The following is a 26,809-nucleotide window of genomic DNA, read 5'->3' on the forward strand; positions in this document are numbered from 1 at the left end:
GAAAGATATATTAACGTTTGTGAGAGGCCTCGTGGGCCTATGAGACAAAGTGCGAACCCAAGAAGTACCTCATACAAGCCACTAAGGGCTGAAGCAAAGGGTTCACTAAGACCCTTGCTGAGAGCTGAAAACTGAGAAGATTGAAAAACTGAAAGCAAAAGCTAACATACTAACATGCTCATCTAGTGAGCAAAGCAAGACACTAGAGTAGCAAAGTAACATAAGCGTGTCAGGCGCTCAGGGCTAGCACTTTTAGTACATGCTTAGGTTCCATATAACTTGGTGGCACTCTAATGAGATGTGAGAAGCTCTCGTATTTGTGTCTGTTGAGCTGTCTTGCGATGGGGGGAGGGCGTGGTCTCCTCGATCTCTGGATCTGGTGGGCTACGTCAAGCGTGATGCCTCGTCTCTGGTAGTCACCTCTGAGAAGGGATGAGATAGGCCGCCGGACCTTGATCGTGTGTACTCAAGGCTCTCTCTGTGTCGTACATGAAGAGTGCCACTCGTCTGACCGCATCCTGGTGGACAGTCCTGCTACTGATCCATGATGCTCTCATCTCATCAAGCTCCTCTCCCTCAGCTACACTGGCAGCGGATTCTGATGCACAGAAGTCTGTGATCTATCGATGGTGACCTGTGGCATCAGTCCATGCTGCTCTCTGGTCTGTCGCATCAATGTGTCTCTCACGTAGGAGGAAGGAGGAGGGAGTAGATAGGATTAGATGTCACATTAAAAGGTACATAGTAGGGGGTGGATGGGGACTTATATAGTCCCTCCACATTTTCCACTTAAAGGGCCTCAAAAGGGCCTCTAACTTACCCCTTTTTCCTCTTCATTACAACCATCCCTTCCCATAGAATAAACCCTCAAAATTTCACAGCATGGCTGTCCAAAAAGTGCACCAAATAGCAACTACTAATCAATCCGGTAGGAGATAGGGGTGGTCTTGGACAATGCTTTCTGGCAGCCATGAATTTTCATCCTCAGGGAGTCCCCGCCACTTGATAAGACACTCTACGTAGACCTTGTTTCGGAGCACACGGTCTTTGAAACCCACGATGCACTCCGGAACATAGAGGATGTGGCCCTCTTCATCCATAGGTGGCAACTCAGGAAGAACATGCTGTCCAACATGTGGTTTCAGCAAAGACACATGGGAAACATCATGGATCTTGGAGGTATTGGGTAGCTCCAAGTGATATGCTACCTCTCCAACCTTGCGGATAATCGTGTAAGGACTGTAATACCTATAAGCAAGCTTTGTGTTGGTATTACCTTTCAGCGAGGCATAATGGTTCTTATGGAGACACAAATGCTCATAATCTCCCTCTTTGAAAGACAAGTATCTCTTGTGTTCATCCGCATCTTTCTTCTGCTTGGCTTGGGCATCCTGCATATTCTTTTTTGCCAACTGCAGAAGGGCATCCAAGTCATTCTGTGCTTGCTGATTTTTCACAGCCATGTCAGCAATTGAAGGCATCCCGACCTTGCATCCGTACATTGCCTCAAATGGGCTCATGCCAATGGAGAGATGCTTGGTACTGTTGTAGCAAAATTCAGCAAGTGCCAACCATTTATCCCAAGACTTTTGAGTATCATGACAAAAGTGTCTCAAATATTCCTCCACCCATTTGTTCACCCTTTCCGACTGTCAATCAGTCTCAAGATGGTAAGCAGTGCTAGGTGTGAGTAGAGTACCCACTGCTGTAAATATCTCCTGCCAAAAGTGACCCATAAATTTTGCATCTTTGTCACTGACAATTTCCTAAGGGAAATCATGATGCTTAAAGACATGCTCAACGAATTGCCAAGCAACCTGTGATGCTGAATACTGGGTCTTAGTGGGTATGAAATGGGCCTGTTTTGTTATTCTATCCACCACAACAAAAATGCTGTCCCATCCCCTCTCTCTAGAAGGCAATCCTGTGATGAAATCCATTGCTATGTGTGTCCATTTGCCCTTTGGAATGGGTAATGGCTGCAAGAGACCTGTGGGTAATTTGCTGTTCACTTTATTCTATTGGCAAGGCAAGCATTCAGCTACATATTAACCACATCTCTCCACATGCCTTCCCAGGTAAAGCTCTGCTTGATTCTTTCATATGTTTTAGTGATACCTGCATGTCCAGCCATGGGAGAGGAGTGCATTTCGTGTAAAATCAACTGGCGGTATTTTGAGTCTGGTACTAAATAAATCCTGTGTTGGCACCACAACAGCCCATTATGCAGTTTGAAATTTGGATGACCTTGACTAGAAGGCTTATGCAAATCTGAAAATATGGGAGTTGCCTTAGAATTCTGCATATACTCCTCCTGAATGCCATGAATCCAGTCTTGATATATGGTAGAGATAGCATACAAATTGCAAGCCCACATCTTGGACAAGGCATCTGCAACCACATTTTCCTTTCCTTTTTTGTACTCAATGTCAAAATCATAGGATTGGACTGCAGCCAACCACCGCTTCTGCTTATATGAAAAATTTGGCTGGGTGAGGAAGAATCTGATCTGTTTTCACCTTAATTTTACTTCCGTATAGACAGTGGTGCCATTTCTTGAAAGCATGCAAGATAGCCAGCATCTCCTGATCATAAACATGGTAGTTGAGTTCTTTGGCATCAAACTTCCTGCTTTCAAAGGCTATTACCCCGTGTTCCTGCCTTAGAATAGCCCCCCAATCCTTGGCCACTGGCATCTGCCTCCACAATGAATAGACACGAAAAATTAGGGCATACCAAGACAGGTGCATGAGTGAGCAAATTTCAGGTCTTCAAAGCTGTGTTGTGCCTCCTTTGACCTCCCAAAAGCTTCCTTCTTCAAGAGGTCAGTAAGAGGAGCTGCCTCTTTGCAAATTTGCGAATAAAGCGCCTATAGAAGGAAGCAAGACCAAAATTCCTCTCAACTGGGTGCGATTTTGTGGCTGTGGCCAATTTTTGATGCTTTTCACCTTTGCGGGATCCACTTGAATGCCACGTCTACTCACAATATGTCCCAGGTACTCAACCTCCTTTGCCATAAAAGTGCATTTGCTAGCTTTTGCATAAAGTTGATGCATCCTCAAAATTTCCAACACTTGCTTCACATGCTTAATGTGCTCGTCTATCCTTGCTGTAAATGAGGATATCATCAAAGAAAACTAGCACGTATTTGAAAAGGAGGAGCTGCCCTCTTGGCAAATTTGCGAATAAAGCGCCTATAGAAGGAAGCAAGACCCAAAATTCCTCTCAATTGGGTGGGATTTTGTGGCTGTGGCCAATCTTTGATGCATTTCACCTTTGCGGGATCCACCCGAATGCCATGTCTACTCACAATATGTCCAAGGTATTCAACCTCCTTTGCCATAAAAGTGCATTTGCTGGCTTTTGCATAAAACTGATGCATCCTTAAAATTTCCAACACTTGCTTCACATGCTTAATATGCTCTTGTCTATTCTTATTGTAAATGAGGATATCATCAAAGAAAACTAGCACGTATTTGAAAAGAAGTGGCTGCAATATCTTGTTCATCAGTGCCTGGAAGGTGGCCGGTGCATTAGTCAATCCAAAAGGCATCACCTTGAATTCATACAAGCGTCGTTCTGTGCGGAAGGCCATCTTGTGCTCATCTCCTTCTTTTACCTTGATTTGATGGTAACCAGACCTCAAATCTATCTTCGTGAAAAACCGAGCGTCCTTGAGTTCATCCAACAGGCTATCTATCCTAGGGATTGGAAACCTGTTCTTGATAGTACCTTATTTAGATCCCTGTAATCATTGCACATGCGGTACGATCCATCCTTCTTCTTCACCAGAAGCACCAAGGAGGCAAAAGGAGAAGTGCTATGAGAGACGAAGTTCTTCTCAAGCAATTCCCGCACCTGTACTACCACTTCCTCCCGCTCAACCTTTGAGAGGGCTTTGTTTATGGGCTTACTGCCAGGCTCTAGAACATGATCCACATCACTCTTGGGAGGCAATTGGGATGGCATATCGGCAAATACATCAGCAAACTTCGATAGCAACTGGTGCATATCACAATCCTCAACACGTGGAATGCTACCCCCATGAGATATTGACACATTCAATGCGTAGAGGGCATGCTCCTTCCTGAGCTCTTTGGCCTGCAATTTAGGAGTGGCAATGCCATGCAATGCTACAGTTCTACCCTTGTGGACATAGCTGAGTGATAGGGCATTTAAATCCATGCTGATTTTACTCAAAGATTTTACCCAATCGCAGCCCAGGACAAGAAAAGGCATGGCAACCTGATGCTCCACATGAAAGACTCTAGGCCGTTGGCCTCGCATGTTACATGTGGGCTGAGTGTCATCGGATTGTATACCATGCCTATTATGTTCATTAGCATCACCGGGATCAAAGGGGAAATCAGCCCCCTTCGTGGCTCCAACATTTGGAGCTTCTTCCACGACCTATGCACCCTCTGAATCATCATGAGTGGCATCCAAAGTCTCAGATTGCCTGTCCATGCCCTGGTGTGTTGTTTAAATTCTGAATTTTCATTTCCAACACTTGGCTTAGCTCCCGGCTTAGCATCAAATTACCTGTATGGAAGGCATCTTGCTGCTTGTAACAGTGGGAAACCTCGGAAATGGTGTTGCTGCTGATTTTCTTTCATGCCAATCAGTCACCTTAGGCTTCTTCTCAGCCTCATTTGCATTCCCATATGTGCTGCCCGCTGTCATCATATACTTGCTTGCATATTTGGGCTCAAATACCTCTGCCAATTGGGCTGCATGCTCAATTGTTTGAGGGTTATGTGCCTTCACCTCTGCAGTGAGAGAAGGATTCAATTCTTGGATGAAACGCAGCAACTTCCCTCTCTCAGAAACGTCCTATACAAACAAGGAAAGTCTCCAAAAATGCTGCAAGTACTCTTGGACAGTACTAGTCTACGATAATGCATAGAAGTCAGCCAAATATTGCTCCAGTATGAGCGGGGATACAAATGTGGTGATCATCAACTCCTTGAACTCTTTTCATGTGGCTGGCCTCTGAGGCGAGTCCCTCATATAACGCCACCAAGTATGTGCATAGTCTTGCATGTGCATACCCGCAAAGATTATGCGATTCTCATCCTACTTTGGGTAGAAGCGGAAATAATCTTCCAACTTCGTAAGCCACTTCTCCAGCTCATTAGGTGTGCGAGTGTCCCCTTTGAACTTATGCATTGTGAGTTTGTCCTTGATATCCTTGGCTGCATAATTCTTGTGTGTGTAACCTCCGGAACTGTGGGCATCGTCACGCTTGAGGTTCAACTAATCGGAGGAGGACATCTCAAGTTTGATGGCCTCTGGTAGGGCCTTATATGAACGCATTTAATCAAAAGTGGCTTACTACCCACCACTAACCCCCTGCTGCGTAGTAGTTGTTGCCATCTGATGCACTGGCTGCGCTTGCCTATATGTGCTCGTTGGCGGAGCGATAGGTGCATGAACCCCTGGCTGGGTCTCTCTGCTAAATGCATCTCTGAGAAATGATGGCATACCAAAGGGCTGAGAAGAGGACTGACCTCTCTCCCAGGGGTGTGGGCTGCCATATAAACCAAGGCCAGCTCTAGGCATACTCGCTGGTATGGTGAAAGGAGCACTAACCGGATGCACACGAACGGGTCGGCCCAAGAGAGACGGCTCGCCTGCATAGATGCAGAAAGCTGTGAGCCAAAAGATGGCCTAAGATCCTGCAATAAGGTGCTCTGTGGCACAAAAAATGCATCATCTAAGTCCAGATAATCCCCATGCTCGGGTACATGCAACGGTCTAGAAGATTGATGCTCATAGGCACGGCGGGCATCTGCCATAAAACCCCTGCGTGGAGCAGACAAAACATCCTTACCGTTTGAGTGGTCCCCTTGTTGGGGTGCGGGTTGCTTGCCCTTGTCCTGCATAGCCTGATCAATTTGCTGCTCGAGCTGCTGTCCCATCTGGGCAAGAGCCATGGCCGTGGTAAGCTGGTGGCTGAACTCCTGTCCCATCTGGTGGATGACACCTTGGAGCATAGAAGCAAGGGTATCCAAAAACTGTGGCTGCGCTGGCAGTGCTTCGCGAGATACAGGAGAGAGAGGCTGAGTTGCAGAAATCTCTGTACCACCAATCGATGCATCCACTTTGGAAGGCAATTGCTCATGTTGAGCAGCCTCATCACTATCATGCAATGTATCCCATGGGGCACATTTGGGTGGCATGGTGGCTGCCCTTGAGGGAGAAGCTCGAATGCAGGCAAGGAGATGAAGTGTAATCGGAGAAAAAGACAACAAAACCCTATTGTAATGAGCACTTGATGTAGTGTGTAGAACCACAAAAGAAGGCGGATGGAGAGGTTCAGAAGAAAGTTCGTCGAAGAAGCTTTGAAACGGGGCTCGAATGAGCCAAAATAGGGCTGTGGAAAGCCCCTAAAAGAGGCTGGGAAATTTTGAGTTTTTTTTTTTCTAAGTCACCTAGGATACTGAAGACTTCTAACCAAAAGACTGGTAAGACCCGTTTGTTTAGTAAAACTTAACCCCAGTAAGACCTAGCTCAACCTTGGTTACTTTAACCACTAACCTAGCCTACTAACTAACCCCAGTTACCTAACCGACCCAACTAACTAAACCTAGCTGTCTAAACCTAACGTAACCCAATCTACTAACCTAACCCACCCTACTAACTAAACCTAACCAGCCCAACTTGACTTATAGGACTAACCCTAGTTAGAAACCCTAGTTAAGACCTTAGACCTTAGTCTAAGGTGGGAGAAAGTGGCGTCATGGCGGCACGGGCGTAGATCAAGAGACGGGCGACAGTGTTGGAGAGGGAATGGGCGACGTTGGCTGTTGTAAGTGTGGTTCGATTCATTCCAGCGATGTCCTCACGCATCGGAAGAGGGAGTTGGTATCATCCTTGCCCAGGGCTCAACGTTGGCGTTGGAGAGGCATATCGGTGTGGGGGAGGTGAATGGGGCACGGAGCTAGGTTGCACCATGCAGAACATGTCGGGATGCATGTAGCAAGCGATTGGAAAATCAACTTCTGTCTACTGCGAGGAGACTTTGTTTGAGAAAGCCCTCCATTCTGAAAGCCCTCCATTCCATAGCATGGCCAACAGTTGCAAGATAGAGCTTACGTGCTTTCCAAACAATCATCAACACCACGAGAAATGACCAGCCATTCCTTGCCAGTCACGTTTGCACGTTTTGGGCCTGGTTGTCTACCAACACCTTGCGTTGGCTATGGTCTTCACACAGTTGGCGTAATAGTTATCCAGATTCGGAGTGAAAGGTGAAGGGGAAGCTAAGGTGCTAGAGTCGGAGCTCTGATACCAATGCAATGAAAGGGGGGGAGGGAAGATTAGAGAAAGGAGTAGAATTGGTAGGAGGGAGAAAGATGTAGGGGAAGAGGAGAGGAAGGGGTAGAGGGAGAGTAAGAGAGAGAGAGAGGGAGAGTGAGAGGAAGAGAGATAGAGAGAGATTGGGAGAGAGAGTAGGCAGCACGTAGGAGGAAGGAGGAGGGAGTATAAAGGATTAGATGTCACATCAAAAGGTACCTAGTAGGGGGTGGATGGGGACTTAATAGTCCCTCCACATTTTCCACCTAAAGGGCCTCAAAAGGGCCTCTAACTTGGGCCTTTTTCCCCTTCATTACATCGGCCTAGTCGTAGCCCTTTCGGTTCTCCTGCACTACTTGTGGAAAAGAAGAAGTCTATGCGCCTTTGCATCGACTACCGAGCCCTCAATAAGCTCACCATTCAACACAAGTACCCATTGCCTCGCATCGATGACCTCTTTGATCAACTTCTACATGCAACACACTTTTCAAAGATTGATCTTTGCTCTGGTTATCGTCAAATCCGAATACGAGAAGGCGATGAGTATAAGACATCTTTTCGCACAAAGTACAGACACTATGAATATTTGGTCATGCCTTTTGGGTTAAACAATGCCTCGGTCACATTTCATGACATTCATGATTGATATCTTCAGGCCTTTGCATCGACTACCGAGCCCTCAATAAGCTCACCATTCAACACAAGTACCCATTGCCTCGCATCGATGACCTCTTTGATCAACTTCTACATGCAACACACTTTTCAAAGATTGATCTTTGCTCTGGTTATCGTCAAATCCGAATATGAGAAGGCGATGAGTACAAGACATCTTTTCGCACAAAGTACAGACACTATGAATATTTGGTCATGCCTTTTGGGTTAAACAATGCCTCGGTCACATTCATGACATTCATGATTGATATCTTCAAGCCTTTCCTAGACAAGTTGGTCATCGTTTACCTGAATGACATCCTCGTCTTCAGCATATCCTTAAATGAGCACAAATAACATCTACAACAAGTTTTCGAAGTTCTCCACGCCAATTCTCTCTACACCAATGTTGAGAAAAGTGAGTTCTGCAAAACCCAACTCGAATATTTGGGATGTCTCATTTCTGCTCAAGGCATTTGTGTGGATTTCAAGAAGGTTGAGGTAATCCGAAACTGCCGACTCCAAAGAACGTTCATGATGTCCGCTCTTTTCTCAGTTTGGCAAACTTCTACCATACAAAGGTCTACCAGTTTTCTGAGATTGCATCTATGTCCGAATTATCGAAAAGCACGGCAGTATTTTAGTGGCTTCTTGAAACAGAGTATAGTTTCCAAGAGCTCAAGCAAGCACTTACTACCACGCTTATTATGGCTATTGCTGACCTAAACCTTCCGTTTGAGGTCACAAATGACGCTTCCGACATAGCTACAAGAGCAATCTTGATGCAAGAAGGCAGAATCATTACTTTTGCAAGCCATAAACATTTTGATATCCAAACCAGATATCCAGCTATTATTCATGCCTATCGCTCATGGAAACATTATCTCATGGGAATTGACTCGGTTGCCAAGACATATATTCCAGGGGATGAAGTAGTTCCTCCTTCAGGTGACTATGTTCCAAAAAGTGAAGATGATTATGTGCTCCTTATTCTTGAACGTATTCTGGACCATCGACAATGAGAGATTTACATTGATTTATCACGGAATTCCTTGTACTTATGGTGTGTTCTGGTGCTACTTGGCAATCTCACGAAGACATGCAAAAGTACCCTGACATATCACATAAATATTTTAAGAAATTACTATCATATTTTCTATACCGGCTCATTTTCTCCACCAGGGTTTCATTTTGAGTGGGAGGGGATATCACGATTTGTGAGTATTTCCTTTTCTTATTCATTAGATATATCGATGGTGGGATGAATGGACACTTGTGGAAGGGTATGTCCTTTTCGACGGGACACTTCCCTTGAGACACAACCATTCACAAGAGACATATTCATATGAAGAGGACTGCTACTTGTATTATTGTAATGTAGTCTCACATCAAGGGTCACACCCTTCATAAGGGGTACACACCCTTTCATGCACCTACCTTTTGGGAACACACACCTTTAAATGTGTGGCTCTTCACTCTCTATATAAGAGAGGCCTAATTGTATGGATGACACACTCCAGACACTCAAGCAATACAACTATTCCTTGTTCTCTGCTCTCTTTAGTCTCCTTTCTGCTCCTTAGCACATTTCTAATAATAGTAAATCTAGGATTTCTTACACAGCCCCTTATCATACGCTTCCGAGACGCTCACGCTCGGCTATTAGCCCTACTTCATAGATCAGTCTTGTGGGACTACCCATGGATTTGCATGGACGAGGATCTGACACCCCCTACAGGTTGAGGAGAGACACATCTTAATCCAACAGCGGGACATGGCCGACAAGGAGGGGGAATGGGGTAGTTGTACGAGAGGCGGGGTCTATGAGACTTAGGACACCAAGACCCTATCTTGTACCATTGGGAACTATGGTCAGAGCTAGGGAACTTCTCGGAGTCTTACACAGGACGAGACATAGTCTTCTACATAGAGTCACACCAGAGTTCAGGGCAACCACTACCGTGGGAGATAGCTTATAGAGATAGCGATCTCAATAGAGAGCATACACTTCAGATTTCTCCAGGTTTGGATCCGACGTATGGCCAGCCACTACCTATTGGTTGCAGTTTGCTACTTTCCACTTGAGACATCTCATTTTGCTCGAGATGTCCGTGAGGAGGATGACACGTCACCATATTTAGCCCTTTATCAAGACATTTTAGATTTCTCTAGCCGGAGAGAATTCCTTCTCGTTTGGAGAGGTGTATGCCAGGTCCTACTCCTTGACTTCTGAGACGATGCTATTTTGCTGCCGGACATTGACTTAGATGACATAGGTATGATGCGACTCTCCACTGATAGGCGGTCTCCGGTCACTTCATATGGACATGCTCTTTTGGATATGGGTAGGATGTATGATCTCATTACATACAATGGTATTAATCGATGGCCTTCTTCAGGTGGTTTCACCTCATGGGAGACCTTGAAGGATCTCTATGAGACGGAATGATGAGGAAGGAGAGGCAGCCCATGGCTTCCTTGCAAAAGTGAAGATTCTCAGGAATCAATTGGCAGCAATTGGTCATGAGGTGGACATTTTACCGGTCAACAAGGTTCCAAAGAACTATTGAGGGTTGGTGATAACTCTTACAATTGGCGAACTATCAAGACCAATCACGTGTGAGAAATTGGGCCCATTGTTGCCTCAAAAAGAGGCTTAGATGAAGCTGTTCGATGAGATATCTAGAAACACCAAGAGGAGCATGTCTTTAGAGTCATAATGAGGGTGCTTTTGAGATCTATCGAGCTTGCTACATGGGATGGTTCTTTGTATAGGAATCATCAGTTGTTGAAGAATGGAGGGTGAAAGCCTATGTATAGACAAGGGGATATTTCTCATTGCAGTGGCTTGTTGCAAGATTGACCTTGAGGCCAGTGACAAAGACTTTTATAGGTCTGATTTGCTGATCAGTGGAGGTAATCAGGAGGCCTCTCTAGACAGGCCCACTCGGACAATGCTGGAAGGTGTAGACGTGGGATTTGAAAGATCAAGGGAGGATTATTATGCCCTTGGAAGTCCAATGGGGGTAACTGTATTATTCCAGGGGATTTCCACCAATGGGTATCTATGTGGAGCCACAAGGATCTTATTGTGCAAAGAATCATGGACCAAGACATGGATGGTACCAGTTTGATGTTGGGTTGGAACAAAACACTGAGGAAAGGTGCTTTGCATGCACATGCTGCCCTCAATCTAGCATGCACCATTACTATACCCTTGCATGACCACGCATGCAACTTCACAAACACATGCACTTCATGATTTCTCCTTTGCTCAGTCTTCTTCTTGATATACAAAAGGGTGCTTTAATAGCTATATGTTTGAATTATACTCAAATTTCACTTTTCTACTGTTTGTATATGTTCCATTTGGACCACTCTTAATCAGCCCATTATGCATTTTTTTTTCAATGTATGATACGCATGTTCAGGTTGTGTTAAGATTCCTTTCTTTTTTGGGTGTGCTCCTAGTGTGCGACTAATCCAAGACAATTTCTTTTGTGTAGGGAAGACTTTGGCGTTTGGGTTGCCTGCGTTGTTACATGTTCTCAAAAGAAGTGGAAAGACATTAAAGCAAAAAAATCCAGTGTGCCTAGTTCTCTCTCCTACAAGGGAGCTGGCCCAACAAGTATGCATGTAATAAGATTTAAGATTTTTCAGTTAGTGGGCTGGTTTAGTATTCAAAATTTGTTTATTTGCATTATAAGTACATTGTACTTTTAGATTGAGCATTGCCACCTAAAAGACAAAATGCATTGGTCTATGCAAATTCCTCTCATTGAGAGACAGGTGGGCTCTCCTGTTTGCTATCCATTGCCTTGCAAAAAAGTGGGTCCCTGTTGCTGTCGTCCACCTTGCCATGTGTAGGTTTAAAAAAAAATTTATGTCACTGGAATTGAGCAGCCCTTACAGAACTTGTATTTTTAACTGATTCATCAGATTTCAGACGTTCTCGTTGAGGCAGGGCGTCCTTGTGGAATCAGAACTGCATGTCTGTACGGAGGAACTTCCAAGAAGCCTCAAATTGCTGCCTTGAAGGCTGGAGTGGTGAGTCCAGGATGTCAAGTCTTTAAACTCTTTGAACTATAACTATTTGAAAAGTCACCAAGAGTAATTGTTTAATTTACTTTACATGATAGCAGCTTACATCTGAGAGGCAGGTTAAAACAAGGGTCAGTCAGTAGTGTGTATTGACTTGTATATAGTCAGTCAGTAGTGTATATTGACTTGTATGTAGTCAGTAGTGTATATTGACATGTTATATATCTTGTCTCTTCCCCTTCTGTATTATCTCTTTTTTGTTCTGTTTGTCTAACCTCTATCGAGTATTTCTGGATCTGTTAGACTGGTTACATCCCAGTTTTGCGAAATATATCCAAGTTGTTTTTCATGAGTAGTTGTAACTTGCTGCAAGAGATACGGATGTAATTTTTGACTACTTCTCTAGTCCTCAACATGACTAAGTGTTGCCCTTTGCTTCTGGGTTTTCGAGAGTATCCAATAAACAATCTTTGTATAAGTTGTGCTTATGTGACCTAAGTACCCTGTCTGCTCTAGTCACCATGCTGCCATCTGTAAGAGTGGAGTGCAGTACAGAAGCATGCAATAGAGAGAGAGAGAATCTGCACTGATAGAGGCAATGGCAACTGTCTCTTAGCAGGGGAATGCAACCAAAGAGGAGGAGAGAGATGCTCCAGAAGTGGTGTCATACAATGGAGTAGGCAAGATGCTCCAGAAGTGGTGTCATACAATGGAGTAGGCAAGGCTATATATAGCCTTCTACACAGGCCGACCTAGGAGCAGCACATAGGCCGATCCCAGGGTCAGTCGACCGACCAGGCTGGTCGGTTGACATGACCTCCAAGTCGGTGTGAGCTGACTAGGGTCTGGGCCATAAATGGCCTGGCTAACCAGCCCTAGAGGCTGGGCCATTCAGCCCTTCCAGCAGCCTTGGAAAATGCATCCAAACATAGTCTATCCTCACCTGAATAAGGGCCAGCACAACCACAAAAGAGCCCTCACTCACTATTGGATGTGCATAACTCCAACACCCTCCTTTTCAGCTCATGGTGAGCAGATAATCTGAAGAAAGAAGGCGATGAAGATGCAACCATGGACCCTACAGCACTGGTATACTGGATTCACCTCGGTGATAGCACCAAATAACCTGGATCCTCGAACCAGAATGCCACCTCGAACAGAGAAGGAATCTACTTCAATTGTGATTTCCCAAGCCAGCTGCCAGTCGCACTGAATTTTCAGTGGGGTATAATGGTCTGTTGTACACACGACGACCTATATCCTCCAGTGAACTCATCACGAATGGAACTCCAGACTTTGAACGTCAGTACTCACCAGATCCGTAGTCTTTGTGCCACAAAGCAATGAACCTTGAACTCATCTGACCCATAGCTCGACCCTATTACGTTGCCTGCTAGGATTCAACTGATTAGGACCAGAAACAGCCCACACACCTCCCACAAGTCCTCCTTGCCTGTAACCCGTGGCAGGACCTGGGTAGTCTTGGCAATAGCTGCCTTGGAAGCTCCAGACTGAGAAGAGGAATCCGACTCTGAGTCCCGACCCTTAGATTTCTTCTTGGACTTGCAATCTCTAGCCAAATGCCTCGTTTATTGCATTTGTAATACTTGGTCGGCTTCTTCTTGTGCACTGTCGCAGGCTTCTCCTCCACCTGAAGAAGCACCTGTAGTGGCACCTGAAGGAATCTTGACCTTCCCCTTAGAGATAAGAACAAATTCCTCCTCTAGGACAAGGGAGCTTAGGTCATCAAAGTCCATGCTTGCAGCTGTATCATGGGCATGTGGAGCTCATGCATGGCTGCCCACATGGAAGCCCTGCAGCCAGGCAGCCCATAACAGCAGGTCATATAGGACAGGGAGAGGCTGATGTTAGCCTGTACGGCGGCTGATCGCTGCAGAACGTGCCCCCTGCCTCTGTCAAGTAGGTACTTGCCTGCCATGTGGCAGGTCGGGGTTGGTCAGGGCCCTGCAGACTCCTTCGGGTCACATATTTGGCAGGGTTGACAGCCTGACAGATAATTGGGTCAGTCTGTAGCACTCTGCAGGCCACAGATTGAGTCAGCCTAGCAGTAGCCCTGGTTCTAATAAAGGGGCATCTCCAGCCCATTTCAGCAGCAGCTCCAACATTAGCTTCACCTCCAGTTCCAGCAGCAGGTCTTACTCTTATCATCATACCAGCTATTTAAGGGGATTGATCCAATGGGTGGTGGGCGGGTGGATCTAGTGGTATGCGTGCAAAACTGGATGCTGGCATCATGTAAGGAATAGGTCAGCAGCACGTCTCCTGCAGCAGCTCCATCGGCTCTCGTAGATGCATCAGTACCAGCCAGCCAAGCAGCAGTTCTAGGAGCCTTAGCAGCTCTAGCAACTTCAGTCACAACAGTCCCCATAGCTCTAGGGGTAGCCACAAGCCATGGACCACTAGTAGCAGTCAGTCCTTCAGCAACAGCCCATGTAGTCCCCATAACTTCTCTTCTCATGGGCTCGTTAGCCTAAGACTCAAAGCAGACTGTACAACCTCAGCCATGTACAGTTTCATAGCCTCAACCTAGCCCTTCAGTGAGGAGTAAGACGTTTGCCTTCTTTATTGAGGATTGACACTTGTACAAGGGGGTATTTTGGTGATTGCAAGGCCCTAACACAAAGAGTAAAGATAGTAGTTAGCATAACGATGGGTATCCATGATGTGATGTCTTTTATGCATGCCCACCATCTCTAGAGCCAACATTTCTTGCTTCTGTACTCAGTAGCTAGGATGGATGTAGTTATTCAGAGAGTATTCTAGGCACCAGGACTTGTAAAAAAAACAATTTCCTTGAGATTGTGAGGTTCAGCAAGGGGTAGGGAGTCGAAGCAGCACATTCAAGGTGTCTTCTATCCCAGGTAGCCAGTCTCGGTGGGGGATCCACAGGGCTCAAAGGACATTTGAATGGAAAGGGCTTCCTGCCAAAATTGATTGTCGAAGATAGTCCCCTCTACATTCTGTCCAGCAGGTTATCTCGAATCATTCCAGTCCAGCCAATCTGAATCGGCCATCATTTGACGAAGGCTCTCTTTGGTCTTAACCAGCCTATTAAAATAAACCCCCTTGTAAGCCCTTGGTGACGAAGAAATTTTCAAGAGAGAATTACAAACGAATATAAGAGCTAGGAAATAATTTTCAAGAGAGAATTACATACTTGCTAAGAACCAAGAAAATATAGCCAAAGCGTGTCTTCGAGGGTCTCACAAGCTCCCACTTGCACTCTCTTCTAAATAGGGCCAGTGCATGTGGCTCACAAGTGATGTAAGTCACTAATTGCATTGCTTTTTCGACCACAACAGACACTCAAGGCAGCTTTCCAATACCCTCCATCATCAAGTCAAGGTAGCGTGAAGCATAAGGAGTCCATACAATCGTGGGATACTACTCCTCAAGGAGACTTCCCATTCTCTTGCAATTGGAGCCATTGTCGGAGATGACTTGTTAAGCAACTACAATCCCCAATTTAGGGGCATTAAGGCCAGCCAAAGGCACAAAAGGCACCAAACAGGCCAGCCAAAAGGAGAGCCAGCAGGGCCAAACAAGTGGCCAGAAAGGCCAAAAATGGCCGACCATAACTGGCCGACCAGAATTGGCCGACCAGAACTGGCCGACCAGCTGGCCAGCCCACCGACCTAGGAACTGGCCGACCAGTTGGCCGACCTCCTGGGTCAGGCCTATAAAAGACTTCCTATCCCCTCACTCTCAGTGACAGGACCTGCAGCTGCTCCTCACCACCTCCATCCTTTGCTGCAGCCCCTCCTGCTCCAGAACTGGCTATTAAGCCTGCCCCAACTCATTCTCTGTCTCCTCTGCTCCAGTTCTGCCCCAACTCCTCTGTCTCTCTATTCCTCTCCTCTAGATCTAGCCCTGGACCTTCAGCTGCTGCTCCAGATCTGCTCCTGACTGCTTCCTGACAAGCTTCCACATCTCCTCATCCTCTGCTGCTCATACACCTCCAAATCTACAGCGAGATGAGCTCCTTTTCTTCATCATCTTTGTCATCATCGAGCTTCACGGAGGACTGCGTTTCGCTCCCTCTGCTGCTATCTTTTCTACAGTTCCTCTACATGGAATCATCTTTCTGATTCGCCTTAGCCACGGTCCTTGAGACACGACAGCTTGAGGTTCTTGTATTCAGTTTTTCATATTACCAAACATGCACTATGTTTTCTGAGTTCCGTTCTTCAGTTGTGTCTGAGTATCGTCTATTTTTGATCGCTCCACTGCAAACCCTATCGTTTCTCTATATGGTATCAGAGCCATGGTGATCTAAAGACCCCAGATCTCTGGTGATCTAAAGACCCCAGATCTCTGGTGATCTAAAGATCCTGCTTCTTCATGGAGGCCATAGGTACGGGGAGCATCATTCCTATGAACATATCAGTTTCCTCTTCATTCCGCTGCGCACTACGGGAGAGAACTCCATCTTCTACTCCCATCCCTCCCTCCCTTTCTAAACTCCATCTTCTACTCCCATCCCTCCCTTTCCAACCTCCATCTTCTACTCCCATCCCTCCCTCCCTTTTCGGTTTCAGGCTTGACACTCCCCATTCCTTCGAACAAGGAGGTCATGATCCTTCACCTCTACCAGATCTCCATTGGCATCGACTTCCAGGATCTACAAGTTCTCCCTAGGAGGGACCCTTTCTGTTCAGATGTGTCTTGATGACTGTTGTTTCGAATCTTCTACATTCATGGAGGCGGGGATAGACTCCTCTCTCCTGAGGTCCAAGATTGGGCACACACTGGCTCACTGTTCAGCTATGACCTCTTCCTTTGGAAGAATCGAGATGCTGGAGATATTTGTTCTTTACCTTTGTTTTTCCTCCACCTTTCGGCGGTGAGAGGGGGTGGCTTATTCTCTCGAGCTTCACAGTGTTCTTACTTCTGCTGATCATACTTGTAATTCAGGCACTTGAGGAAGTGAACAATTCCCTTGCAAGGGCACTCCTCTTGTGACCTTCTCTGCATTTTTTGCATTGCATCTCTTGGGCATTTCGCAGGGATAGCCACCACCATCGTCGACATCTCTACATGAAGCTCCAGGCACACAATGTCTGTCCTCCAAATTGGCAATTGATGTGCAGACATCATCCGCTCTTCGGTGATGTGCAGGCCGGCATGTGAAGCATCAACCACCCTCAAGAAGATGCTGCCCACGCAACAGGTGACCAAAATATTAATCATGTGTATGGACGCATATTTATGCTTGATGGTGTTCGCCATGTGCCACAAATCAAGAAAAATCTGATTAGCACTGGCTTGTTGGATGACAGTGGTTACCACACCACATTTGGGGATTCCAAATGGGTGATGACTGATGGCCGGGGTGTAGTGGTTGAGGGTTATAAGAGTGATACCTTGTACCCTCTTTATGTTTCCAGTGTAGGTAATCATGTTGTTGCCATAACCGAGCTGCCAAAGGTTTCATTGTGGCATAGCCGGTTGGGACACATGTCCGTTAAAGGAATGCAAGAACTGTCACGTTTGGGTTATCTGCCGTCTCTTTCATTTTCAGATTTTCCTACTTGTGATCATTGCATATTTGGCAAGCATTCTATGACTCCTCATAAGAGGAGAACTTTAAAAAATAGAGCACCACTTGATCTAGTGCACACTGATTTGTGTGAGATGCCACAGCTATCACTAGGGGGTGCAAAGTATTTCATTACTTTTATTGATGATGCCACACGCAAAGTGTGGGTCTATTTCTTGAAGCATAAGAGCGATGCCTTAGATGCTTTCAAGAAGTTTGTCGCTCAGGTTGAGAATTGGACAGGTCGCAGGCTGAAATGCCTCAGATCCGATAATGGGGGTGAGTATGTGTCACATGCTTTTGTACAGTTTTGCGAAGCTAAGGGCATTAAACAGGAACTCACAGCCCCTCATAATGCATCTCAAAATGGTGTGAGTGAGCGGATGAATCGAACTATTCAGGAGAAGGTTCGATGTATGTTGTCTTATGCTGCATTGCCCCATGGCTTTTGGGCAGAAGCCGTGCAAACAGCAGTTCACATAATTAACAGGTCGCCGAACAAGGCTTTGGAGTTGAAAGTGCCAGAGGAGGTGTGGTCTGGCAAGCCACCTTCATATAAAGCACTTACGTGTGTTTGGCTGCGAGTGCTTTGCTCATATACGCAAAGAACTACGCACCAAACTGGAGCCAAAGTCTTTCAGATGCATCTTTATGGGTTATGGTGACGAAGGTGAAATGGGGTACAGGTTATGGGATCCCGTCAAACGGAAGATTATACGCAGCGATGATGTCATCTTTAAAGAGGATAGTGTACACAAAGAACCCGTGCAACCTGTGGAATACAGGAGGGTTGTTTATGATGATGTCGGACAGCAAAGAATGCCCATTAATATGCAGCAGCAGGCTGCTGTAGATAACCCTGTTCAAGAAGGTATACAGGCTGAAAATCAGCCAGACAATTTTGCCAATGATGCACCACTGGATATGCCAGCAAATGGGGCTGTAGAACAGCCAAATATGGTGGTACAGCCACCCGTCATGCATGACGAACAGGCTAGACAGCAGCCTAATCCGGAACATTTTGTTAGGAGGAGCACCTGTGTACAACGGCCTCCTGACAGGTTTGTTCCAGGAGCCAATAGTGTGGCTGATTTTATCATGCTGACAGATTGTGGTGAGCCTTCTAGCTTCAAGGAAGCTATGGGAAGAACAGAGAAAAGGAAGTGGGAGAAAGCCATGCAGTCAGAAATGGACTCCCTACTTCAAAATGATACATGGGACTTGGTGCAGCTACCTGCAGGCAGAAAGGTTTTGCCATGCAAATGGGTTTACAAAGTCAAAGTGGATTCAAATGCTTTACCGAGGTATAAGGCCAGATTGGTTGCCAAGGGATTTAAGCAGGAGAAGGGCATTGACTTTGATGAGATCTTTTCCCCTGTCGTCAAGATGACTACTTTGAAAGCAGTGTTAGCTCTTGTTGCTCATGAGGACATGGATTTATGTCAGATGGATGTGAAGACTGCTTTTCTTCACGGAGATCTCCATGATGAGATCTACTTGAGTCAGCCAGAGGGATATGCTGTTAAAGGGAAAGAGCAGCTTGTGTGTAAGCTCAAGAGGAGCTTGTATGGACTCAAGCAGGCGCCAAGAGAATGGTACAAGAAGTTTGATGCCTTCATGCAGTCCCAAGGATATCATAGGTGTGAAACCGATCATTGCTTGTACACCAAACGGGCAAAGGATGGCAGTTTGATGCTACTCATTCTATATGTGGATGACATGCTGATTGCCAGCAAATCTCAGCAGGAGATTAGTGCTTTGAAGAAACAACTGCATAAGTCTTTTGACATGAAAGACTTGGGTGATGCAAACCATATTCTTGGCATGCGGATTATTCGTGACAGGTCCAAGGGACTTTTGTTTCTGTCACAGAAGGAGTACATTGACAAAGTACCGCAGAGGTTTAAAATGGAGGGGGGGAAGTCTATTAGTACCCCGTTGCCTCCACATTTAAAACTCAGCAGTAAGGACAGCCCCAGATCAGATGATGATAAGGCTGAAATGGCCAAGGTTCCGTATGCATCTGCAGTTGGTTCTTTGATGTATGCCATGGTTGCCACTCGTCCGGATATTGCTTTTGCGGTGGGAGTCATCAGTAGGTATATGGCAAATCCAGGCAAGCGGCACTGGGAAGCAGTGAAAGGTGTCTTGAGGTATCTCAAGGGTACCAAAGACTTGTGCATATGCTATGGTAGGCAGGATGCATTGGTGCATGGTTTTATAGATTCAGACTATGCAGGGAATGCAGATAACCGGAAGTCTACTACCGGTTATATTTTCACATTTGCAGGAGGTGCTATATCATGGGTGTCTCGGTTGCAGAAATGCGTTGCACTGTCAACCACTGAAGCTGAATATGTTGCAGCCACTGAGGCTTGCAAGGAAGCAATATGGCTTACTCGGCTGGTGGGAGATTTGGGCATTACAGGAGATATGCCAGTTTTGCATTGTGATAGTCAGAGTGCTATCATGTTGGCAAAGAATCCGGTCTTTCATCAAAAGACCAAGCACATAGATGTGAAATATCATTTCATCAGGGAGGTACTGGAAGACAAGCAACTTGAGCTTGTGAAGGTGCATACTGATGATAATCCTGCAGATTTGCTCACTAAGAGCTTGCCTACAGAGCGGTTTGCACATTGTCGCCACATCATGGGATTAGGATGAGACCACTCTTATTTTATGGTCTTGTATACAGTAACTGTATATTGCTGTAATTTTTTATTCTTTTCTCCCCTTTAGGCACATTGGCCTTTAGGTGGGAGGTTGTTGGGGTAAAGGCACATTGCCACCCTTTTGTTAAAGTTATGACACCTATGACTGCCTTAAGACAGTCATAGGGTGAAAGCCTAATCCTAATAAAACCTATGAGTTTGTGGTGTGGCTCAACACTTCACACCCACACTTTTGTGTCTCCCCCTCTCTCTCTCTGTCTTCATCGTTCCACTCCCTCTACCTTTCCCTCTCAGTCATTAAGCTCAATCCAACACACAAAATATAGTGCAGTAAACTGAGATCATGCATCTCAGTCCTATTGTCATTAAGCTCAATCCAACACACAAAATATAGTGCAGTAAACTGAGATCATGCATCTCAGTCTACTTGCATAGATTGACTTTGATATCTTTGATTAACGTATTGCTGTTGCTAGCCATGATGAGGCTGCTACATAGATTGTAATAAGCGTGCGTTCCTCCTTACATACACTCCATGATTAAGCTAACTCTTTGTGAAACCTTGTTGCCTGAAATACATGTCAATCTTGCTATTTTAAGCCTTTGGGGCTTGCTTGAGAACTTATTATTGCTTTTAGCAAATGGCAGTAGAAATATTCAGGTTTCTCTGCATGAACCCTTCTAGCTGCTTTATGTAAACTTCTTACCGTACATCACCATTCAAGAAGACAGAGTTGACTTCCATTTGATATAAGTGCAAACCCAACTGTCTTTTCATTTAACTATTCATGACCAAAATAGCATGTTGCATGCTTTCCTTCTTAACCCAACACCACATCATGGGAGGCAAGCATTTTGTGAGTTGCAGGATTGTAGAGGCTTGGGTTCTTTTGCATACTAACAATAATGCACTTTTCACTCTTGGAATCCAGCTTGCTCCTGTAATGTTTTCACAATATAATGGCGTTCTTCATGTTTATTGAAAAAGATACAGAGTTTTTCTTAACGAGTTTATCTCGCCGTTTTGGTCAGCAAAGGATTACAACATAAATCACTTGCAGAGCTGGTTTTAGTTTGAAGTCCATTCATGTAGTTGACAGATTCTAGCTGACATTGTGATCCTGCTTAAAACAATTTGATTACAATGTTTTCTCTGGTTGAGGATGACCAAATGGCAAGTTTTTGGACAGGCAGTGGTTGTGGCTACTCCAGGCCGTCTGCAAGACCTGATGGAAGAGGGTCTCTGCTCCCTCCAGAATGTTTCCTATGTGGTAAGATATCTGAAGTTTATATGCCATTTGAGTTATGCAAGTATAGTAAAGCTTTGCCATGTTCTCTGCCAAAAATTTATTCGTGGACAGTTCTGCAAAATGCCCTAATCTAATATTGTAGTAAAACAGATAGGCTAATCGTTAATGTGCCGTTACAATATGGATGTGAGATAGATTCCTTAGTTTTGTTAGTAATATTTGCTACCTAATTGCCACTCTCCCCTCTTAATATATCTTAGAATGGCTTTTTTATGCTTGTGTGTGTGTGTGTGTGTGCGTTCCCCCCCCTTGCCTCTTGCAAACTCACATAATTCCCACTTCCTGTAACCACCAAGCAGTGACATGTGCCTTAGTAGATCTTAAACTTTGACTCGTGTAACAAGAACAAACGCTTCTCTTTTTCAGAAGCACTTGTGAAGCAGTAATTTTGGGAAGGAAGAAGAATGACATGCATGCATATGTGTGTGCATAGAGAGAGAGAGAGAGAGAGAGAGAGAGAGAGAGAGAGAGAGAGAGAGAGAGAAGTAGAAGTAGAATTTATTAGCGTCCTCGGGGGGCCAAAAAATCACCCATCGGACCCGTCTCGATACAATGTAAAAAGAGTCTCCTCAAGGAGAGGGGTCAGGAGTCTATGAGTTCCTGACGACAGGTAAAAAGACGAGTGACAAAAGATCCCAATGCTGCCGGAGAGGCAATGAAGAGAACTGATGTCAACTGAGCGGAGTCCCCCAGTATCTGCTGGTAGTCCTCCCTGATATGTGCATATCGGGGGCACTGTAGAGCTACATGTGCTTCCGTCTCAACTGTCTGCATGTCACAAAGGGTACAGACTCTAGCATGTCTGGGCTGGTGTATCCAAGCTCCCTGCTCAATGGCAAATGTATGAGATCTGGTACAGAACCTGTGGATGTTTCTGCGATATAGAAGGGGGATAGGTGTGCTAATATAAGACTGAGCATGAGTCTCTATGGACATGTATGTAGACCAACATGTGGGATTTATGTTGTCTCGGTAATATTCCAGCTTTACCCTCTTTTCACTTGTCAACCAGTGATTCCGCAAAGTGCTCAGTAAAGACAGTTGAAACTCTTGCATGTTGACCTTTTCAGGCGGCATGGTCAAATATGCTTCCACTTTCCATCTGCTGAACCATTTTCTTATGTCGGTTGCGCACATGACCTTACTTTTGTAGTTCTTTTGAAGCTTTGTGTTGGCATTCCATGCTTTATGAGGCAGCCTATTAGGTTGCATTTGCTGCACCTCTATTAGGTATTGCATAACTCTGATCAATGCATGAAATTCAATCGGTCTCCTTCCCGTTTCCAACAGAAGTATTGAGTATGGAGTAGTGGGTTTGACACCAAGGTGTCTCCTTAAGAAAGCTTTTTGCATTTTCTCAATATCATTCCATGTAGAGGCTGAAATGCTGCCTCCCCATACTTCCACTCCATATAATACTGTCTGCACTACATATGCATCAAACAATACATTTCGAATTTTCTAGTTCCTAGTGTCGGTGTGCCTGCAATCATGAGAGAGAGAGAGAGAGAGAGAGAGAGAGAGAGAGAGAAAGAAAGAAAGAAAGTTTATTAGAGTCTTCGGAAGACCGATGGGTCTATGAGACTGCGAAAATCCTGATACAACGAGCTGTGGTAGTGGAGCTACTAAACGAGCGTCCATACCAATGCAAAATGCAAAATGCAAAAAATGCAGAATGGTAGTACTAAGTCCTAAGTACAACATAGTCATGTCGATGGTCGACTATATATCAATCTCAGCATCATCATCAATATCATCATAATCCCCAGCAACAGCAAGATATCAGGATGGATGAGGCTGTGGAGGCATGAAGTTGGCAATAGAGTGCTGTCGGCCACTCAGAGGTGCGGTCCTGGCACGTCTCCAGGTCGTAGCTCTGCGTCTAACCAGGGCTACTGTGACCCTCGTCGGTCGGGCTCCAACTCTAAACAAGGAGGGGATGTCTCTAAGTGTGATCTGTGTGTCGACCCTCTGTCTGAGCTGTTGGGTCACGGGCTCCGGGTCACAGTCATGTTGAGGCCTCGTCTCGTTGGGGTCCATGTGATCTAGCTGAAAGAACTCCATGATAGAGCTCCGAGAGGGATCAATCGAGGAAGAAGTCTGCTCCTGTCTCCGTGCTCGGAGTATTCTCTCGCGGTGTCTAAGTGCCTCATGAATGAAACCTGCCAAACACCGCTGGTCTGGGTAGGAGAGGAAATGGGCTAAAATCCCATAACTATCTTTGAAGAGGTAGTGGAAATGTCTTCGGATCTCATAGTACACAGGACACCTGAAGATGAAATGCTCCTCTGTCTCAACCTCCTGTATGTCACATAGTGTGCATATGCGCCGCTCCCTGGGTAGTCGCTCTGCTCTGCCGCTGTCGATGCGAAGTCTGTGTGAAGAGTTCTGGAACTGCCCAAGAGAGATCCTCATCGAGTGGGGTAGGTGAATCTGTGTGTATCCTGGTGGGTCAATGAAACCCTCCGCTGTGATATGTAAGAAGTGATCTCTGTAGAAGCTAAGCTTCACTGGGAGTTCACTCGGTTCCAACCAGGTCCGAAAAGTGTGTAGTTGTAGTAGATCCTCACGGATAACTTGGTTGACCTCGTGTGATAAGAGGGGAGAGAACGGAGCATCCATGCTATACTGGAAGGGAGGTAGTCTATCCATGTGGAGCCCCAGTCGCTCAAACCATCTCTCTATACGTGCATACCAGCACCTCTGATCTCCTCCTGTTGCAAGTGCCATAGAAGAGGATAGAGCTATCCATGGTAGCCTGCTACGCCCCGAGGTATAATCCCCATATTCCCTAACTCGGTACAGATATGTGATGACCTGAAATGCATCATCTAGCTGTAAAGGGGGTGACCCAAACTCAGCCTGAATGATCTGGTGAGGAATAGATGACTTACCATGAATCATCTGTGATAGCATGAGAACCTGTAGCCGCTCCACACGGGCCCACTCTGTATCCGACAAGTCTGGCCCCCAACAAGGACTGCCGTACATCCCCACTGGGCGAGCCAAGGAGTCAAAAAGCAACCCCTTGGTGCGTGGATCCTAAAAGTGTGAGCGGAAGCACTGCCTCTCTAGCCTGGCCAATGAGGCATACCCTCTACTCAAGCGTGCCTGCATCGCGGGTCTCATAGTGAAGCTTGGTCCGGAGAAGATAACCCCAAGATAAGTGTATGATGAAACTATCTGAACAGATGACCCCGCAAATGTGAATTGCTCCTGACGCATGATGGCTCGAGATGTATTGAAGATCATGACCTTGGTTTTCCCCAGGTTGACCTTCAAATCATGAGACTCACAAAAGGAGTGTAGTGCGTCTAGGTGTCTCTGAAGCCCCTCTGCTGAGGAAGACAAGAGAGCCATGTCATCTGCATAGAGCAAAATCTGGATCAGCGTGCCCGCAAGAGAGCAACCTACACCCCCCTGTGTCTGCATCACTGTCTCAAGCTCGTCAATGTAGAGGCCAAACAAGGTAGGCGATAAAGGACACCCTTGTTTGACCCCAATGGTACTCATGATCTCGTCTGTCCATCCGGATCCTACTCGAACTCTGCCAGAAACTCTCTCGTAAAGTGCCATGATAGCCCAAACGATCTCTTGGTCATAACCCAAGTCCTGTAGGCGCCGTATGAGGCGGGCTCTCGGGACTGTGTCAAATGCCTTGCGAAAATCCACAAAGCAACAATAAACCCTCTGCTTTCGTGACCTCGCCTCCTCGATGATACATCTGAGCGTTAGAATGTGATCCATGGTTCCATGATCACGTCGGAATCCGGCCTGTCTTGCTGCTCTGAGTCCTCGACACTCTGCAAGTCTGCTAACCTCGGAGTCAAGTATTGATGCATAAATCTTGGACATGACATGTCCAATCATAATGGTCCAGTAGTTCTCCGGGCTCATGGGATCCCCTGCCTTGTGGATGGGTGAGATAGTGTTAATGGTCCAAGTGTGTGGAAATCCCCAACAAACCGCTTCATTAAAAAGCTTTGCTAAGATCGGGGCTAGGAGGTTAATCCCATATGCAATGAACGCAGTGCATACATAGTCCCTCATGATCCTTCGCTCGGCCATTATGAAGTTTCATTATAGCATCCTTTACCCCTCCTCTAGTGAAGAGGGTGTAGGATGTGGGACGAGGCATGTGTGAGAGGCTAGGGACTGGCTGATTTGGGATGTCATAAAGTGTGCATGCATAATCAAACCAGATCTGGGTGTCAGTGAGTGGCGGAGGGGACCGTCCTTCTAGAAATCTTTGCCAGAAGTCCTTAGAGTTGTTACTAAACAAAATGTTCAGTAGCTCCTCCTCGTTTCGACGAACGAAGTCTAGTTTCTTCATCCATATACCAGTCTACGGTATTCACGTAGCGTATCTGGTGCGCTCGGAAGACTATTTTTGGTTTCGAATCTGAGTTGACGGCGTGAGGCCTTACACTCATCATCGTACCAACTATTACAAGGTACGGTTCCAGGGGTGGTGGGCGGGTGGAGCGGGTGGTGTGGGGAAAAGCGTGAATGGCAGCGTCGTGTAGTGAGCGGGTGACAAGGGCAGCATGATCCTCTAAAAGGGGTATGAAGTCAATATAAGCGAGAAGTATGTACAGACGGCCAGAGTAAGAAGGTGAGTGATCCCGATCAAAGCGTATATCGTGGTAGGTGGAGTAAGCACTGAGAGAGAGAGAGAGAGCCACCTACATATATACATATACATATATAGACAACTATATTTGTTTCTGCATATGTATATACGTGTGCGCGCGCATGCATGCAGGCGCAGATAAACGGACATTTACGATCTGAAAGTGAGCCATGTATGATCTAAAGTTATCTAGCTTTTATGTATACTTGTTTATTATTAGCCTATGTTGTATGCTGTGTATTCACTAGAAATCAAGAAGGCTGTAGCCTAGAGCTTACAGCACGAATTTAGACTCTAGGATACTCGTGAGGATGTCATATATGCAAAGTTGACTCTTGCGTATAAATTCAAAGCTTTGACTTTCGACTGACCTGGTTAACAAGCGACTTTGACCAGCCCGGATTGATACACTTTGAGAGAAAAACAGCCTATATAAGGCCCCCAAGCATCCCTCATTCCTCATTTCTCATTCTTCGCTTGGAGCATTCGACCGAGCCCGTTGTCTTTGTAGCTATAGTTCTTACTCTCTTACCACTAGCATTTATTCTTCCCCTAAGTATTAAGCATTATTATGGGCGAGTCTCACATCTCCAAAGGCACCTCCTCACTTGTGAACCCACAAATAAGGAGTGCATCGGGG

General features: G+C 45.8%; 1 protein-coding gene across 7 annotated transcripts in view; it reads left to right on the top strand.

Annotated features, from left to right (window-relative positions):
• Positions 1 to 26,809, top strand: part of STRS1 (DEA(D/H)-box RNA helicase family protein) — a 103,795-nt gene that overhangs the window by 33,815 nt on the left and 43,171 nt on the right. For 6 of the 7 annotated variants that reach the window (XR_015542904.1, XR_015542906.1, XR_015542907.1 and 3 more), the window contains exons 2-4: positions 11,457 to 11,578; positions 11,890 to 11,997; positions 21,417 to 21,497. Coding sequence is in view for 2 of the 7 variants with exons in the window: in XM_087391637.1 (XP_087247763.1) it covers positions 11,457 to 11,578; positions 11,890 to 11,997; positions 21,417 to 21,497 (311 nt within the window). In the remaining 5 variants the exon portion in view is untranslated. Of the gene's footprint in view, positions 1 to 11,456; positions 11,587 to 11,889; positions 11,998 to 21,416; positions 21,498 to 26,809 lie in introns of all 7 variants that reach the window. The other variant, XM_087391638.1, reaches the window with a different exon arrangement.

The sequence above is a fragment of the Dipteris shenzhenensis genome, chromosome 20 (assembly GCF_047967505.1).
Source record: "Dipteris shenzhenensis isolate YYH24624 ecotype China chromosome 20, Dip_SZ_1.0, whole genome shotgun sequence".
In the NCBI taxonomy this organism is placed as follows: domain Eukaryota; kingdom Viridiplantae; phylum Streptophyta; class Polypodiopsida; order Gleicheniales; family Dipteridaceae; genus Dipteris; species Dipteris shenzhenensis.